Source organism: Stenella coeruleoalba (genome assembly GCF_951394435.1).
Source record: "Stenella coeruleoalba genome assembly, chromosome: 1".
NCBI classification, from domain to species: domain Eukaryota; kingdom Metazoa; phylum Chordata; class Mammalia; order Artiodactyla; family Delphinidae; genus Stenella; species Stenella coeruleoalba.
The window spans coordinates 90425039-90445600 of NC_137169.1; the positions used below are offsets into that span (position 1 = coordinate 90425039).

General features: G+C 33.6%; 1 protein-coding gene across 4 annotated transcripts in view; it reads right to left on the bottom strand.

The window, feature by feature from the left end:
* Nucleotides 1-20562, bottom strand: part of COL11A1 (collagen type XI alpha 1 chain) — a 199622-nt gene that overhangs the window by 166417 nt on the left and 12643 nt on the right. For all 4 annotated transcript variants that reach the window (XM_079934210.1, XM_079934208.1, XM_079934211.1 and 1 more), the window contains exons 2-4: nucleotides 11255-11422; nucleotides 6394-6607; nucleotides 3139-3301 (exon numbers count right to left, since the gene is read on the bottom strand). In XM_079934210.1, coding sequence (XP_079790336.1) covers nucleotides 3139-3301; nucleotides 6394-6607; nucleotides 11255-11422 — 545 coding nt within the window. The remainder of the gene's footprint in view (nucleotides 1-3138; nucleotides 3302-6393; nucleotides 6608-11254; nucleotides 11423-20562) is intronic.

A 20562-nucleotide genomic window follows, 5' to 3' on the forward strand; every position in this document is an offset into this window, starting at 1 on the left:
TGTGTCTGAATCATTTACTTTCTTCATAGCATTTTATCAAGTGGAGAAGACTACATTGTTTTTAAAATTTTATATAGCCATACAATAATACACTTTAGGAAGTAAGACCTGAATTTATGTATGATGACTATTCTGATATGTGGATTAGATAAATACAAATTTTCATCCAATTCAAACATTCTTATTCTAAAGCCTTCCCAATATTTTATTAAGTAAAAATAGTTTCCCTATTTAATTGATCAAAGATAGTACAAGATAAACCTAAAAGTGAAGGTTCTGCATTTGCTTTTTCAAAACTAACTGCATTTCATATAAAATAAATGTTATATTTAAAGTTCCAGAGGTTTTCATGAAACTCCAAGATGCGAAGCAGCTTAATAAACTTATTTTTGCTACCCACTGTCATACTCACTAAAGGTTTCATTAATGAGTCTTTTAAAGATTATTTTTCTAGTGGTTTAATAGAGGTTTTCGAAATAAACAGCTGAAGTTACTTCAAGATTTAGAATATGGTTTATATATTAGAAAGTTAAGAATTAATCAAAGAGAATAATAATAATCTTTGCTTCCAGTACCTTTGTCTTTGGTTATTTACTAGATGCCTCTTGGCTAGAGGTATTTGGGTTAGCAGTGGTTGAAAACACATGGAATCAACAGATGAATGGATAAAGAAGATGTGGCACATATATACAATGGAATATTACTCAGCCATAAAAAGAAATGAAATTGAGTTATTTGTAGTGAGGTGGATGGACCTAGAGTCTGTCATACAGAGTGAAGTAAGTCAGAAAGAGAAAAACAAATACTGTATGCTAACACATATATATGGAATCTAAAAAAAAAAAAAAAATGGTTATGAAGAACCTAGGGGCAGGACGGGAATAAGGACTAAGGACGCAGACCTAGTAGAGAATGGACTTGAGGACATGGGGAGGGGGAAGGGTAAGCTGGGACAAAGTGAGAGAGTGGCATGGACATATATAACTTACCAGGTGTAGAATCGATAGTTGGTGGGGGGCAGCCGCATGGCACAGGGAGATCAGCTTGGTACTTTGTGACTACCTCGAGGGATGGGATGGGGAGGGTGGGAGGGAGGGAGATGCAGGAGGAAAGAGATATGGGGATGTGTGTGTATGTATGGCTGATTCACTTTGTTGTAAAGCAGAAGGTAACACACCATTGTAGGGCAGTTGTGCTCCAGTGAAGATGTAAAAAAAAGAAAACATGGAAATATTTTAAGGAAATCATCTTTATGTGTTTTAGTTGTTGATACCATAATCAGCCTCTGAAACACAGAGGAATTTATTACGTATTTTTTAATATGCAACATCAGGTTCAATTATTTATTTTGAAAAAAGAACTTACTGTGATAGTCTGTAACTATACTTGAAAACTCTAAACTGGACCCCAGTGAGCCCGAGTGTAGTATATGGGAAAGAAGGTGGAGTATAGTCTGTTTTGGTATGTGTGTTGGAGTGGAGTAAAAAATAAAAATTAAATGATATTCACCTAGAAGTAAGTTCAGGTAAAAATAGAAGTCTCAATGCTATGAAACTGTATGAAAAAAATCTAATCAACATGTACATACATCAAATATTATATTTCAGGGTCAGTAAATTTTGAGGATTAATTAATTAATATTAATTTGTATATTTTCTCTTCTATATTTCCTCTTTATATGTTCTAATCACTTATGACAAAAAAATTCTACTTTTCATTTCTGTTGTTTAACTTCCATGGGCTCTGTGAATACGCACAGCAATAGATTAAACTAATGTATGAAATGAAACCATCCACTGATATATTTCTTCCATATTACTCATTTATGTTCTAGGAAAATAAGGATTTGGATATTACAAAAATAAGTTTAGTTTGTTAAACTGATGTTCATGAAGAGTTTAATTTTAAAATAGAACTTTGTAAGCCTAAAATTTAATTTGTTTATAATATTCATTCATCTAATAAATAAATACTGATTTATCATTTGTGTGCAATCAATGCCTGATATCAGAGATCTGAGACTATATTATTATACACTGCCTGAATCAGTCTGTCATTAATTTAGTATGATATGATGTGTTAAAACATTTTGTTTAGAGTCAAAGGCTTAGGTACATACTAATGCAGAAACTCAAAAACAAATAGAATCCCAAATAATCTGAAAATGTCACAAATATTAATTATATTTAAAATTATGCCATAGATTATATAACTAAGTACAGGGACGCAATACTCTACTGACCCTCTGAATTTACATTGCTTTTTTTGAAAATACATACTGTGTGTGTGTGTGTGTGTGTGTGTGTGTGTGTGTACATCTCTATGTGTACATATCTGTGTGTGTGTATATATATAAATATACATATACACACACATTTCAACAGAATACAGAAAATCTTCCATGTAAAACTTATCTATTAATCCATAATATATTACACAGCTTTACTTTGTTACACTTTGAAAAATAAATTATTCAGAAATTATATAAAAACAATCATCTCAGTAATGACTAATATCTCAGGAGTGCATCCCTTTATGGGGTCTGGTCTGTTTGTTCTGTTAATGATTGACTAAATGAAAATTAAAGCAAGAGTTTCCAATGATTGAAGAATTAAAAGAAAGAATGTGATTATCATAACTGGCAAATTATAATTGGAAAGGAGCTTTTTACCATGACCTTCACATTATTAAAATAGTGATTTTTTAAAATTACAGGTCATCTTTTGCAGTATCTCTATTTTACCTTGGAAACATTCACAAAGAACAGAGAAAGGCAAAATATCAGACTTGTACATTTCATTAAATTAATCTCTGAAAGGAGGAAGTGAAGAAAATGTTCTTTTCTCCAAAGAAAATAATACAAAGTACTAAGAGGAAAGTCATTTGCTCTTCCCAGGAGAATAGCATGCCTGTGTTTAAATCAACCAATCTCTGTTAAAGTTTCCCAGGCGTTACAGTCACCATTGTCTACTCATTCTCTTACTGAACAATAGAAAACATCACTGCTACACCCACGGGGGAAGAAAGTAGGTCACCCTTTAGAGTTTACAACTTTGCTTTATAGCATATATTGATTGTTACTGTTAACTCAGTTCATCTGATTTAATAATATTCAGCTTAAAATAAAGTTTGATTTACCTCAAAAACTTCTTCATCCAAAATTCTTGTTCCAAAAACTGTAATTCCACTGGTGTCAACGATTGCTCTCTCACTTCTGTCAAGTGGTTTTGTGGTTTTCATCTTACAATCAACAATCATTGTCACAGTTTTCTTCTCCACGCTGATTGCTACCCGGTGCCACCTTAAAAAGCCAAGTAATTCTTTTGTAAGTTCCAAAGACGTTGCCAAACCATTATTCACAATTAAAATACAATGTATTTTAAATTATACACATAATCTGAAAGTATACAAAATGTAGGCTCATTTATTAATCAGTTAACAGGTGACTACTTACTATTAACCCAGAACAGTGCTAGGTACGCAAAAAGACACACCAGCACTATAAGATGCACAGCAGGATTGGCTGTCTATGTTGATAAGAAAGTGACCATCCTTTGCTTCACTTTGTGTTGTAACAAAAGCTTAATCTCACCATGTCCTGATGACGGTATTTGATAGAGATTAGGGGCGGGATATGGAGTAATTAATAGTTTCTATGTACGTAAATGCTTTCTTCCAAAATGGAATTCCACTTAAAAAAATTCTGCTGGAGAGATCCCCTGAGATAGACTGTAAAAGGGTATGTCTGCTAATTGAATGAACGCTCCATCTGGAACAACTGAACGTTCTAATTGTAAGACACAATGTGCTTCTCTGTCTTTAGGCACATTTATTTCAAGTGCTTTCATTTTCTTTTTCCACTTCAATTTCAAGACAGTTATAGATCACTACTGTGGGCAGGATCCAAGACTGAGACACAATATCTCTCCTTCTTTCCAGGGTTGGCAGGAAGTGGGAACATTGAAAGAAAGCATAGTCAACGCATGTGTGGAGTGAGTCTCAATTCACTCTGAAGCTACTGCTCCAGCTAATTCAGGGCAGTGATGACAGACCTGGGGGGAGACGTGGCCAGCCCTCTGGAAACATAAATACCCTAATCATACTGTAAATGGTGGGTTTTATTAACAGTATCTGGTACAAACATAAACAACTAAGTGGAACGCACTTGGATTTTGCAAGCCACTCTATTTTTTTTCCAAACGAAAAGTGCTAAATTAATATTCCAGAAGTTTCTAGGACTAGATCCATAAAATAAAGTACCCAAAAAGTTGCAGGAGGCTTTCTAAAATATCTGTTTCATGTGACTTGGCATGGCTACTGATGAGGACCAAGTATATTTCCATGTACACTTAATCTTTGGTCTTTCCCTAGCACTTTCAACTAGCATAGGCATCTGCTTGGTTTGACTTGAGCAAAGATTTATATGAGGAGGCACTTAATACTGTGAGAGTAAAATTTACACATGTTTCTGCCAAGAAGCCTGTGTCTTAAATTAAACCATCTCTACTATTGTGGGTATGTGCTTTTCATTAACAGAAAATAAAAATGAATTCTTTCAATTGTTGAAAGATGATTAGGACTCTAAACTTGATATTTTTGTTGAATTAATTTAAGCTCTGATAATAATGTCATAATCATGGTATCACATATAATATTCAAAATATTAAATTAACCCTAAGTTTTGGAGTCATTCTTAATTATTCTTTTTCTCTCATACTACACATTCATATCATCAGAAAATCTGTCAATCCTATATTCACAGTATACACAGAATTCAGAGGCTCACAACTTTGTCCAAGTACCCATGCCTCTCACCTAGACTCCTAACTGGTCCCTGCTTCTACTCTGATGCAACCAGAGTGACAATTTAAAAAAATAAGTCAGATCAAGTTTCTGTCTTGCTAAAAACTAATATAATACTCTCAATAAAAACTGAAGTCCTTACTTTGCCTCGCCCTGTCAGTCTCTGATCTCATGTCCAAATTTTTGCTTTCTGATTCCCAGTATCCCAGCCACCGCTGCCTCCTTCTTGTTCCTTTCACATATTCTTCACTCTGCAGGGAATGCTCTCCTCTATATCCCCACATGCCCACTCTCTCACTTCCAATATGTCTTTGCTCAATGCAACTATGTCAATGAGGACTGCTCTGTCTAAAACAGCACACTCTACTTTCCTGCCCCTGATATATTTTCATTCATAGAACTATCATCACTTTTCATATGAATTATTAACAATAATGATGTAAATTACTCATGAAAGTCCAGTTTTCCTTGCACAGAGATGAAGGTTTTTCCATGGTCCTGACAATGATAATCTGAGTGTGAATCTTTTTTCCACCTGAACAGCTATTTCTTTCTTATGTCTACAACCAAATGTCATATTTCCGATAAATATTTTTTTAGTAGTCTGAATTCAGCAATAAAATACCGAGTAAATTTAATAAACATTAATTTGTCTTTAGCTGCTCCCTAAGTGATAGGCAATATTCACAACACAGAATTCAGAATTCAGCATGATTTTGAGAAGAGTGTGGTTGTTACTGGAAAGTGCGACTACCTGAGTTCAAACCCTATCTCTGCCACTTTTCAAATATATGTTACTTAAACTCCCAGTGCCTCACTTCCCTTATCTGTAAAATGGGTTTATTAATATTATTTTCTTCCAAGAGTCGTGAAAAATTAAATGAGTTGACTATGTATAAAGTGTTCAGAACAGTACGTAGCACATATCGATGCTATATAAAGCTTCCTATGATTGTCAATATTAACATGATTGGTAAAGGAAGTCAAATCAGGTCATTCTTCAGCTCAAAAAGTCTACAGTGACTTTCAATTTCACTTAGAATAAAATCCAAAGTGTTTACAACCACCTACAATGTGTTATACCATTTGGCCTCCCACTGATTCTCCATCCTCATCATCCCACACTTTCTGCCACACTAGCATCCTTGATGTTGCTTAGACCAAATCAGCCACACCCAGAATCAGAGGTTGTGTATTTGCTTTTCCTCCATCTGGAATAGTATACTTTTAATTATCAGCATGGCATGCACCCCTCCTCCTTCACATGTCACCTTCTTAGTGAGACTATCCCTGACCTCACTCCTTAAAACTGCACTCTCCACCATCATCCCCTATTCTCTTCACTGCTATATTTCTCTCTCTCTCTTACTTATCACCATCTGATAAACTATTTATTAGTAAGTTTTTATTGTTCATTATGTGTCTACCCAGACTGTAAACTATGTATGATTAGGTGTTTTATTGTTTTGTTCATTTCTATATCACCACTCCCTAGAAAACCTGCATCACACTTTATAAATATTTGTTGAATGATCAAATGAAAGAATTGTTTTCAACACAGCTAAAACATTGGATTATTGTGCTACTTACTTTCCATCTGCAATGTTAACAGTTCTAAAGAGGGGGTAGTCTTCTGGGGCAGGTTTCCCAGTGTGGTCTTCATACAGGAAAACAGGTGATCTCCCAACCTCCACACCAATTTGCTGAATACCATGCTCATTATATATAGATAAAAGGAAAGACTGAATTCCTTTTTTGGGTTTTACTGTAAATAATATTGAAAAATCCTCTGGAAAAGTTCCTCCTGGGAAGAAAATGCCAAAGAGTCAAAAATTCTAAATTTCCAAATTATTCCTTGATCACCTTATTCTTTTTGAGCTTACTAAGTGGCCTTAACAAGTAACCAAAGTTCAAACAGTAATAACAATACAGATTTAAAAACCAATGGAGAAGGGATTCTATTAATCTTTGTCTGAAACAATTGTTGAAGCTGTATTCAAACTTTACCACCACTCATTTAAAGCACAAGTATTATGTAAAATTGAATTCATGGTTAGGAAACAAGATCATACTGCCAGTTCAATATCAAACACACAATAAGCACTTTTAAAACACTTAAGTAGAAATTCTGGTGTAAGATTTGTATTTTCTGCCCTTATCTAATCTGTGGCCATCTATCCTCTCTTTAAAGTGGCATTGTAAGGACACAACATATGAAGGTACACTTTTAGTCATCTCTTCAAAAGCTAAAGAGTTTCTGAGCAGTTTTTCCTATCACACAATGAAGTTTCACTAATAAAAAGCTTATGTCATTGTAAGTCAGAACTTTTAGATACTTGGTTAATTTGATTCTAAATTCAAGAAGGAAATTTTTTTTTTCTTTTCCCTCTCATCATCATATCCCAAATATCCAGCATTGGGCCATATCTACATAAGTTCTTAGTAAGCATTTATTAAATAAATATATAAATTAAATGGTTACCACAAGTATATCTCAGGTAGTTAAGCAATGACTATTGTATATTTTTTATAAAAACACTGCATATAAAATTGTGGGTTCTATTTTTCAAAAATAGTTTTACATATATATCTTATTTAATCCTTTTACTACCCTGGGACAAAAGTAAAGCAGGCATTGTTATTTGAAGGATGAGATTATTTAAATTAAAAAGTTTTCCATATGCAAAACTGGTGTATATGTGCATATGTAATCAATGATATCTGGGCCAACACCAAGAGATTCCATATTCAGTCCATTCATTCCATATTCTATTATGTATAGTAGTATAAAATAATAAAAATAAATGAATATGACTGCCATGGATTCAAATTCAAAAAACTGTAGGAGACTAGCAATTTTACTTCTAAGAATTTACAGAGATGATAGGGATGTTTATATGTAAAGATATTTTGTTAAGTCAATTCATCAGAACACTATGAATAATGATAAAATGTTAAAATCACTTGCAATGGTTGGGACTGGATAAATAAAATACGAAACATTTATATAGTGGAAATCTATGCAGCCACTTAATGTCGTGGAAAGATGTCTTATGAAGTGGAAATTATTTAAAATGTTGTGGAAAGTAAATAAGAATATGTCACAAAAAAAACAGCCAATTAATGTTAACTATTTGGTTCTAATCTATCTATCTAGAATCTAGATAGATATCTCCAAACTAAAAAGTGTTTATTTAAAATTCTCAATTTTAATTTTTAAAATAACTTACCAATAATACAACTTCACTATATCACAAATATATCATAAAAGCCTTGCTTTCATGGCAAAAAAAAAAAAAAAGATATAATATATATAGAGAGAGAGAGGAAGAGAGAGAGAGAGAAAGTTTTGTTTGATTAGATTTGTGCCACAGATATATCCAATTTTATATTCATGAAAATCAATAGAGAAAAATAATCATGTGTATAAAATTGAAAGGTAATAAAACACATCAATTAACAAAAACACCTTTTAGCTGCTTATACTACAAATAAAAATCTAGGTAATTCAGCTTATTATTGAGGAAACTCCACAGCAAATAAGTTTTTTCTTCAAATGAATAGCTCAAAATGTTGAGAATTACAGGACTTCTTTCCCTAAATACCTCAATTTTCAAATATCTCATATTGAAAAATGATGCTGAAATATTATGAGGTGGAGAAAACAATATCTTTTTCATTTTTGCAAAAACATTATGATATAAGATCTACATAGAGACATTTAGAAAAAGAGGAATTTCAGAAAATAGTATATTCATATAAGGCTAAATAAGTTGTAACAAATTTTAATTAATCATCCAGTTTATATAACACAACTTTTGAAAATTGTCAACTTCAAACTACACTGAGTAAAATCTTTCAATTACGGAAGTATTTCCCAATTTAAAATTAAGCAATAAGGTTTTAATTATAATCTTTACACTATGACCTTTAAAAAAAAATTTAGTTGTCTAAAAAATCATGACTTGATGTCAAAATGTTCACAGTATAACCTAGACATCTACCTTAGATTCCTCCCTATTAGATACTAATCAAAGTTGTTCATAACCAACTAAATTTATGAGAGAGAATTCACTATGAGATAAGTTCAACAACACAAAGTCAACCACTTAAGATGTGAAATTTTATCTAAAATAGTAGTGATCAGTATATATGATCCAGATAAAATGTGGAATTTTGCAACTTAAATAATATGATTTGAAATCTATAAATACAAACTAACAATAAAGCATCCTCTCTGTTAAATGACTGCTGTTAAAGAAAAAAATGTTATTACTACCTTTAATAAGTGTGTATACATAAATCCTATACATGTGACAATAATCATAATTCACGCTGAGTATATCAGATTCAATAGTGATTCTTAAAATGGGCTTTTAACCTCAACAGATACTGCATCCATGAATACATTCGATATGAAGAAAGCACAATAACTTTATTATTTGATTTTAATTTTTAACTTGTGGTCAATATATTTCCATGGAGAATATGTCTCCGTTTAAATAAAATCTCTTTCTGATGTAGCTTAGTGGTTGGTAGGGTTTTTTAAATGAGGAGTGAAGGTCATTTGGCATAGTGGGAAAAGTCCACTTTAGTCTAAAAAACCCCAAACTGTCTCTCAGCTTCATATCATCCACAGGTTCCGTGATTATATTCAAATACTTCACTTTTCTAACTCCTAATCTATAATTTGGGTTTAAATATTCCCCTTTCCAGGTGGTTATGAACATAAAGATCAATATACACAGTTTCTTGCATAGCATCTGTCCTACAGCGGGTGTTCTAAAGAGGCCAGAAAGAATTTGTAAATTACAGCTTCTATTCAGTTCACAGGCACAGAGCTCTCAGATATTTAAATTCAAGGTCTCAAATTGGGACTTTGGAGGACATATACCTTAATTCTACAGAGTATTATGACAATCTGAAAACTCTTACCCCCACCCCAATATTGAAGTTTCCAATAATACTGCTTACTTTATTCATTGGAAAGAAGCTGCTATTTTGTGTTTTCGTAATGGAAGAAAAAATATTCCAAATAAATTTTCAAAGATCTTTTTTACTATTTTTTATAGAGAATACTATTCACATTTTCACTGTTCAGATTTTTTTAATGGTGAATGTGTCATTGGTAATTTTTATTAAATGCCGTTTAGTATTATTTGACAAGAAGCTCTATCCTCTAGGAAGATAAGCCTATAATCATTTGCACGGGGAAAAAATGAGGTCTTTACCATAGATATCTCTTCCTATCTGAACTACTCATTATTAGAATCACATACCTAAGATACAATGTTTTGAGAAGAGGGAGAAATGTTGATATATTCTGTTAACTGACATGGAAGGAGATCCTAGACACATAGGTTGTATTCTTTTTCCAAGATAAAACAACAGAAATAATCAAAATAACTATCACACTGGAGGGCATAAAAACTGCCCTGAGATAATAAGCCAAATATAAAAAATTATAAACTAACTTCTTCAGTATTTCTACAGCATTTCCAGTAATCTATTTTTTTCTCTCTTGAAAATTCCCATCCTTTTCCTATTTCTGCATTAGAGTGCAAATAAATAGAAAAGCAGCTTAGTTTTTACTGTTTAAAACTTTCACATTTGATTTGAAAAATATTTCGTGGATTTAATAACCATTTTAATTTTAGTTTGTCAGAAAAATTATGCATTAATAGTCTTTATATTTGCAGTTTGCTACTTTTGTCCACCACAAATAATTGCAAAACAGGAAATATTTTGGAAGAATCAATGATTTATCAAAATAAATGTATTTTCAAAAATACTTTAAAATGTTCTTTCCCAAAAAATATGCTTTCTTGTTTTGTTAATTTTTAGTACTTTGATTTATAATTTTTCTGTTGTTAGAAAACAGTTTTATTTGAAAATAGGGAACTCAAATTCCTTCAGGTGAAGACAGTAGAGGATAATATGAAGAATTTAAATGATAAATTGTTTCTGAAAAGATCCCAAAACACCAAAAAGGGATACTTGATAATACAGACAATATTGGCCTTGGCAACAGACAAACCCTGCATTAAATATTGGCTTCCTGTAATTTGGACAAATCAGAGAGTCTCAGTGAAACTCAATTTCTTCTGTTAAATAGGAGCAAGGCCACTCAACTTAGTGGAGTTGTAACAAAAAATAATCAACATGTATCCAATAGCAGGCAAGTACTCATAACAAGCTACCTGCTTAGAAAATGTGACACTCAGAAATTGTCATTTCACTACTCAACTCCCTTTCCCTACATTATCATGATTTCTAGATAATTAGTACTATTAGGTCATTTAGTGTTTTCATGGACAGAAAGAAAATATTCACTGAGTATTTTTCAAACCATTATGAAAAATCCCCCCATAATTGTGCATTATATAGCATAATAAAAAGGGAAATAATAATTAGCAAAGCAGCAGTAGTCGTAGTAATAAAAAGAACATACCTGAAAATAACTGTTTTGTTGGGGCACTGAGTTGTGCTTGCTTTGAAACTCTGTAAGCAGTATCTGAACCTTTTGAATTCTTTCTGTTTGTGCAAAAGCCCATTGTTTTTGATATTCCCTCTGGAGAACTGTGAAAATCTAGAGCTTTTAGTACATCAACTGGAGCAGCTGAAAAATAAGTTAAAAATAGGAAAATGTAATTGAACAAATAATCTAATATAAAAATTAGTATTTTTTAAACAGAGGAAATAGTTTATAGTCCTACTCCTCAAATCTATTTATCTTTTGCCATGCTTCTCTAACATTTAGGTGGGGGGCTAAGGAGTGGAGCAGCAAGTAAAATATAAACTGTAACATTCTCAAAGTCAAAATATCTCAAATCAGAAATCAAATTACAGAGAAGCAAAGAGATGTTGAAAAAGCCAGCATCTGTATATATTCCATTAATTTCTAATAGATTTACTCTTCAACTATTCATAATCTAAACAAAGGTGATTCTGAAGATTCAAATTCACAATGTTATATATAAATATTGTAAAATGTGCAGTTACTAAGTCATATTGTATACCCAAAGATAAGTTAAAAGATGTTTAAAAGAATAGGTAACAAATATAATGCTCTAGTTTTGAGTGCTTTCCTATGTTAGTTATTTACAAAGTATATGTATATATCTGTGTATTTGTGTGTGCCTTTGTAAGTGTGCATGCATGTATGTCTATGCATAATTTGTTGTTTTTAATCCTCTGCATTTGCCAGAGTAACTTCATGTACACTGCTTCATGCCTTATGATTTAGATTGAAAGTCCCTGGAGATAAGTAATTTTTCCCCCTTTTATATAGCCCTAGGGTGTCTAACACAGGGCCATTTATTGGCAGAAGCATAAATTTTCCATTCCTCCATTCCAGCTACCTCCTGCTACCATGAAGTAGTCAACATAAAATAAGTTTGGAAACTTAAACTTTCCCTTTGGAAGTATAATCCGTTTGGATAAACTTGATGTTTCAAACAGCTTTACTGGAATATAATTCACATACCATGCATTTCACCCATTTCAAGTGTGCAATTTATTAGTTCTGGTATATTATACTTCTTAAACTATTCATTTTCTAATTGTGGTAAAATACACACAACATAAATTTTGCCATTTTAACCATTTTAAAGTATACAATTTAGTAGCATAATTACATTCACAATGCTATGTAACCATTACCAAAATCTTTTTCCGAAACTTTTTTCATTACCCCAAATAGAAACTGTTTAACCATTAGGTGATAACTCCCTATTCCCCTCCTCTGCCCTGGCTCTGGTGACTGATAATCTACTCTCCATCTCTATGAAGTTTCCTATTCTAGAAATTTCATATAAGGGGAATCAGATAATATCTGTCAAAGTGCTAAACACAGAAGTACCATATGCCCAAGCAATGCCACTCCTAGGTATATACTTAAGCAAATAGAAAGTCGGGGCTTAAAACAGTCACCTGTATGCGAATGTTCATTGCAACATTATTCACAATAGCCAAAAGGTGAAAACAACCCAAGTTTCGATCAGTATGTGAACAGATTAACAAAATGTGATAATATACATACAATAGAATATGATTCAACCAAAAAAGGAATGAAGTTCTGATACATGCTACCACATGGAACCTTTGAAACATTATGCTACATGAAATAAACCAGACATAAAAGGACAAACAATTTTTTAGACCCTCGAATTCCCTGGTCCACAACTGCCTAATTCACTAAGCAAGTCAAAAAATGAATTATGTGGTGTAAGTATTGTTATAAAAATAGACTTAGGACTCCATATTACTCAATATACTTATATTCTATTGAATTTCTATTTTATTCAAAAATAAAAATATTCAGAGAAGGCCATGTGTTAGCTAATGCATCACTAGGCATGTCTGAAACATAGTCCTGACTGCAAGTATTTAGTTTCTAATTAAGGAGGGCCCAATAATTACGTAGGAGGCAGTATTTATAGTTCTATAGAGATGCACACAGTACTCTTTTGTTTAGAAGGAAAAGAGATCACTTCTGGCTGAAAGTGAGACTAATATTATTGATTTGAAAAGTTTCAGTTCTTTGTTAAAAAAAAATAGAATTGCCATCTAACTTCAAAATATGTTGGGTTTTATAAGTACACTATTTCTGGGAGGACTTAGAATGAAAAAGGGACTGAGTGTAAAATCAGGAAATACCATCAGCACAGTTTATCACACTCCACAAAATAGACAGTGACCTGCAATAGAGTGGTGTTCTTCGAAAATTACAATGTCAATTAATACTTTTTTTATAATAACTAGAGTTAGTTATAGAATGTACGAATGGATGATCGAATGAGTACGTGAGAAACATGCATCTGGTCACTTCCTTAGTTAACTAAATTTTAGGCATATTAACTTCTATATGTACAAACATGTGAATGAAGCTTTATATAATTTGTCTTTTACCTTATAACAAATGTACTTTAATAATGACTGTCTACCTATTTCATCAACCTTCTGAATGAAAATCAACATATTTTCCAGTAGACTACACATCGTTCCAAATTATTAAAAAGAAAAAAAACCTTTTTTTATGGAAATCAGACATACTGAAGGGATTATTAACCCTATCAAATATGATCCCCTTTAATTTAGACTTGGAATATTTAAAAGAATAATAACAACTTTCAAGAACTTTTTTTGCAGGACTCCTGCTTTCAATGGCCAATTTTTTTAGGCCAATAGTATACCTGACTACTTTTACATTCTTTTTTTCTCTTATCATAAAGCTAAGATAACAACAACTATATTAACTGCCAGGCCCAGAGAGCCTAACATGTGACAGTCCTTGGGCTAAGTTCTTCCTAGCATTAACCGTCACAAAACTTTGCAAGCCATGTGTTCTTATCCCCATTGTGCAGATGAAGGAATTGAGAACCAGAAAGCAAACTATGGATACTCCTAAAGTCTGTGCAAAATCAAATCTAAGTTCATTCCACTTCATCACCTTCATTGCTATAGCCCATAAATAAAAACACTGTGAAAAGTAACTTAAAACATAAATATATTAAGATAATCTTGAGCCAGTTCATTGATCCCTGATGTTTATATTTGCTTTAAATTAAACTCAATTCACGCTTCAGGGTATAAATTACTCTGAAGGAGACTGTTTCTAAAAGCACAGCATCTTATCTGCTTATTTTATCTTATCTTCTTGCTCTGAAGCCATTAGCAAAAGTACATCTGAATAGGGTAAAGACTCCAGGATCGGCAAGAACACAGCTATGAAGGCTGTAATCCTTCTGTGAAGAAAAGGTTGCAGCCCTTGGTCACAGTCCCAACTGCATATCAGAAAATAATACATAAAATGGACCACAACTTTCCTTCTCTCCAAACTATCTTTTAACAGGATAACCTTTTCCAAGAGCACAGGTTTTGTCACATTTGTTAGTTCCTACTTTGAAAGCAATGTGATAAAAACACACTCCCTCTACAGGATTCAAAATCAGGGCTCTATTTTTAAAGACTAAACAAAGTTCTATGTAGAGACATATGATATGAAATAAAAATTCACTGTACAAAAAACAATCAAAAAATAGGGATATATAATAAAAATTGCAAATAGTTTTTTTCTAAAAAGTCATCTAAAGTTACAAAACTGTAAAACTCAGTTAATCAAGTCTTAAAGATTTTTCCTTTCAAGTAAACTAAATAATAAATTAAGCCACTTTGAAATCTGCCTCTTATTTGATATCATAATTATAGCATTTAACAAATTCTCATAACATGTGTTCGATGGTTTTATATGCGTGTGCACACACACACACACACACATACACACACATGGGGGGAAACTATTCTTCATATTTTATTAACTGAACTTCAAAAGTTTAAAGATTAAAAGTAGTAATTTATTATAGCTTAACTCGATATATCTAAAAACTGTAATTTTGATATTCAAAGCAATTCCTAAATGTCCCTAATATTTTAATTGTTTCTATGTTGCTAATCCTTATGGCACAGATTATGATTCTCATTTCAAAAGTATCCAGTCAGCACAATATTTGTTCAATAATATTTTTCCTGCCTTTTATTGTATATTTTTTGGTTTATTAAATGGGAAAATAGGATAGCAGACTCAGTGCATTACTACAATAGCCATTTAACTGGTTTCAATGCCTTTTCTCATCAATCTGCATACCACAGCTTGAATGAGCTTCCAAAACTCCATGCCTCAAGTCCTTTTGCTTAAATTCCTTCTGAGAACCCAACTAACTTCCAGATGGTACGCACATACCTTGCATATAAAATCTTAATGATCTGGACACACCCATGTATTCTTCCAGTTCCATGCTACTGCATCTCCGTCCTGGTATCTCATTACCCCTTAATTCCTTCCTCACTCAGTGCTCTAGCCATACTGGACTCAGACTTCACAGACTACCACTATGTTCCTCCTCTTGTCTCTGAGCTTTTATAAATCCAGTTCTGAGGAATAAGTAGGATATAATTAATGTGCAATCTCTTCCTGAAAGCATTCCCTATCTCCCAAAGCTGGGTTAGAAATACTCACCTCTGTGATAGTGCTTTTCACACTTGGTTTTAATTATTTGCCTACACTTGACTTTTTTCCAAAACTAGAAGAGAGCAGGTACACGCGCGCGCGCACACACACACACACACACACACACACACACACGTGCATGCGCATGCGCGGACTATATAAAATATCATTTAAACGTGAAACACAATCATGTGAAACATATAAAAGCAACTTCCTCTGAAGTCCATGGGGCTCTCTGGTCTTGAAACGAAAATTTGTGAGGCCCTAATATGTCTTTCCTATTGTGTTCTGTTGATCTCTTAAACACCTCCATTCATTCATTGATTAGTCTATCCCAGGTCTTTAATCCTTTCTCCTTCATGTCTCCAGTGTCTACTTAAATTACTGTTCTAAGGTCACACAACACTTTGACTGTTTAGTATCTAATTAATCCCTCCTTTGAACTTCTTCACATACTCCCATGACCAGTAAGTAGGATAAAGCAGCAATGCAGTGTTGGAAAGCCAAACTGATTTGAATCCCACCTCTGGCACTTAGCATCTGTGTGATTTGGACACACTACTTTACTGTTTTATGCCTCAGTTTCCACATCTGTATAATGAGAATAACAAAAGGTACCTACCTGTTAGAGTTTTTGTGAGAACTAAGTTGGTATTTGTAACAATGCCTTAGAACAGTGGCTGGGAAAACTATGCTTATGGTTTAAGACCTCCTGCTGTCTATTTTTGTATGGTACATGAAATAAGAACGTTTCTATATTTTTGCACGGTTGAAAAAAAACTAAAAGAAGCATATTTTATGACACATGAAAATTACATGAAATTTAAATTTCAGTCTCCACAAATAAGATTTATATTGTAAATACAGCTACAGCCATTCATTTATATATTGTCCATAGCTGCTTTTGCACTACAAGGACAGAGCTCTGTAGCTGACAGAGACTGTGTGGCCCACAAAGGCTAAAATATCTACTATGTGGTTTTTTTAAGCTGAATCTTGAATGATAGATTCATCAATGAAGAGGAAGGTGATAGAAGTATCAAATATGACAGCACAGATACAAGACAGTACAGAGTTCAAGAAAATGGAACTAGTCATGTCCTGACAAGACATCAATACGGAATAAATTTAGATGTTCAAAGTCTCCTTGGGGGCATCATGGCTGCTGAGGAGTTCTTGAGAAAAATCACATCTCTGCCATGAACACCCACAGCCACAAACTCCAAGTGAGACATCTACACTAACTCCTATACTCAACCCCAAATTTTATGGTCCAGTTGAAATAAACTTCTTTCAGCTTCTAAAATTTACTGTATTCCCTTTGTTGGAGATTTTTTTCAATCCTTCATCAATTGACTAAGGATAGTTGAGTGGTTTTTTCAACCCTAACTGTCAGTAGAATCTCCTGGCAAGCTTTTAAAACATATAGATGTCTGGGCTGGCATAGGGCCCAGGCATTCACATGTTTTAAACATTTCCCAGATGAGCCTAATGGGTAGCTGGGGTTGAAACCTGGTGAACTCAGATCTAATCAATCTTTTGATATCAACCTAGCCATGACTTTCTTCAGGAAGTCATTTCTTATCCCTCCCAGGCTGGGTTATGTGACCCTTTCATATGATCCCAAGTGCCCCATATACCCCCTTGGTTAACTCCATGCTCTATTTTGTTTGTTTGCTTAATTATCTCATTTTCACTCTAGGCTGTGTGCTCTCATCCACAGTGTATGTCTAAATTATGGGTCTGATTTCCCTGTTACATACTTATGCCACTAATTTCTTTCTCTTTCTCTCTTTTTGCTAAGCTTGTAATTTATTGGTTAATGTCTGCCTCCCCTGATAGATTGTAAACCCTCTGACAGCAAACATCAGCACTATTGATGTTCACTGCAGTATTCATAAATAACATAGCAGCTGACACACAATAAATAATCAAGAGAAATATGGTTAATGAATGAATGAATAAGTGAGTAAATGGGCAGCCACATACTGCCTCAGAGTTGAAGCTTCTTTCTTATTAGTCTCAGAAAAAAAGGGTTGAAAGTGGCCTTTACAAATAGCACCCTGAAGAGCTTGACAAGTCTTGTTGTTTCCATTTGATTCAGGTATGGCAAGAACACAGGTCTGAAGAGACCTTCCTAAAGTATGCTAGATGCTTTCCCCACTACTAGGGAGTCACTTATCCTCACCTTGTACCTCATATTACAGGTCATACCTGAAGCATATCATTATAGACAGAAATAAAAACAAAATAAAGCACAGAGTTATAAGTCATCTCCCACCCAGTTATGAAATGCTTTGCTGCTCTAGATAAGTATAAAATAACCAGGAGTGCTACTGTGTTTATGTAGTAGTGGGATGCAGGTCTGGGAAAAGAAAAAATGAGAGAGAAGTGACTGTTATAATTTAACTACTACCAACACGCTGCTATATTTCAAAATCATAAGAGTCCTTAATAAAGAATCTAAAATGTAGGATATGACAAGTGTATAAACGACAATTAACAACTCAGTTTCTGCAGTTGGAACAGCCCAACTTCTAACCCAAGTTTGGTATTTATTATTTGTATAACTTTGGATAAGCTACTTACTTCTCTAAGAGTTAGGTTTTTCAACTTAACCAAATTTTGAGAATTAAATGAGATAAGGCATTTTATCTCTGAGGATAGTGTCTAAGCACTCAATAAAAATAATACCTGAAAGCACTATTTCATCAAAATTTTAACCTTTCTGAACATCTCTAACAGTCTCAGTGAGCGCCACCAGTGTTTTCCCAGAGCTATAATTCACTAGATTCCTGTCATCCATTTCCTCTGACTACCTTGGGAAATCTCTTTATAGTCAAGTAGAAGACTGAACAGTTTTCTGTCTCTAAAGATCCATTAGATATCATCCATGAAGATTATGCAATGCTTAGCAATCTCTCCAGCATGGTTTTATGTTATTCTGAGGACATACAACCCCAGGAGGCTTCCTGGAACTTCGACAGCTTAAGCTGTCATGTTCACTGTTCCATTACCACCCTGTAGCACAACTTGACATTAATACACTGATATCATTGAAATTTTTTCCTTTTCAATAATTTTTTCTTTACATCTCATAGACATTGATATAACTATAGATTAACCCTGACATGTTATTTATTAAAAGGTTTTTTAAAAACTAATATTTTATTGTCTTTCCTCTGATACTATTCCTTCATTTATTTCGAACCCACATATGCCACATACAAATCTTGTATTATAAACTAACATGACGTATTAGAAAATAAAACATATCGACCTAAATTCTCTCATATTTAAAAAGGTGTGAAAGCTCATCTTTAAATGCCTATATGGCACAAATAATGTCGATATAAATCACATAAGTGTCCGAAGTCTCTACCCAACTATTTTTGGCTTAAATTACCAGACTTTTTGTCTGTATTTTGCGATCTAACCATTGTAGTCAAAACAAGTGCAAAATGGGAGAAATGAACTTGACTACATCAGTAAATTGTAAGTATATAAGATTATATATATAATAAGTATATAAGTATATAAGATTATAGATATATAGTTTACATTAAATATTCCTGGGTATGGGAAGGTTTTAGACTACATTTTCCCCCAAGGGGTTCTATAATAAATTTAAATGTTTTGCCATTTTAAGCCTATGCTTAGAGTATATATTTTCCTACAGGAAAAAAAAGAATAAAATAAATATAAGCATCTCAAGGCTCAAGTTTTTGAGAAGCAGTCTCTTATGCTTCTTGGAAAAAATCACTATTTGATATTCAAACAAAGAAAAACATCAAATTGAGAAAGACATGGACAAAGACAATATAAAACAGGAGCCTAGAGCATCTCTGGTGGCGCAGTGGTTGAGAGTCTGCCTGCCGATGCAGGGGACACGGGTTCGTACCCCGGTCCGCGAAGATCCTATATGCTGCAGAGCGGCTAGGCCCGTGAGCCATGGCCGCTGAGCCTGCGCGTCCGGAGCCTGTGCTCCGCAACGGGAGAGGCCACAACAGTGAGAGGCCCGCGTACCGCAAAAAAACAAAACAGTAGCCTAGAGTTTTAGGAATTTTACAGTTAATTTTACCAATCCAAATACCTACAAACCTATTGGTACTACCATTTCAGAAAATAAAAACTCAATGATCAAATGTAAATGTACTTCCTTACAGCTCCGTGAAAATACCAGTTTTTTTGTTTGTTTTTTTGTTTTTTTTTTTTGTGGTAGGCGGGTCTCTCACTGTTGTGGTCTCTCGTTGCAGAGCACAGGCTCCAGACGCGCAGGCCCAGTGGCCATGGCTCACGGGCGGGCCAGCCGCTCCACGGCATGTGGGATCTTCCTAGACCGGGGCACGAACCCGTGTCCCCTGCACCGGCGGGTGGACTCCCAACCACTGCGCCACCAGGGAAGCCCTGTTTTGTTCTGTTTTTTGTTGTTTTTTTTTTAAATCAGTTACACAGTGAAGTTCAAAATTGGAAAGATCAGGGAAAAAAAATACATAGTAAAATACTCTGAAGTGGAACTAATGGAAAAATATGACTCCCATCAAAATCAATTGTATTCACATCCAAATGCTCATGATTTATTCTAATTCTGACCTATCTAGTGGTTAAAAGAAATCCACAAAACACAGAATCCCAGATTTAATGTTGATTAGGAATAATAAATGAATTTGCTTTGAATAGTAACATGTATTTACATTTTCTTGATAATATCTAATCTGTAATTGCTGTCTAGGTCTTCAGTTGGGAACATC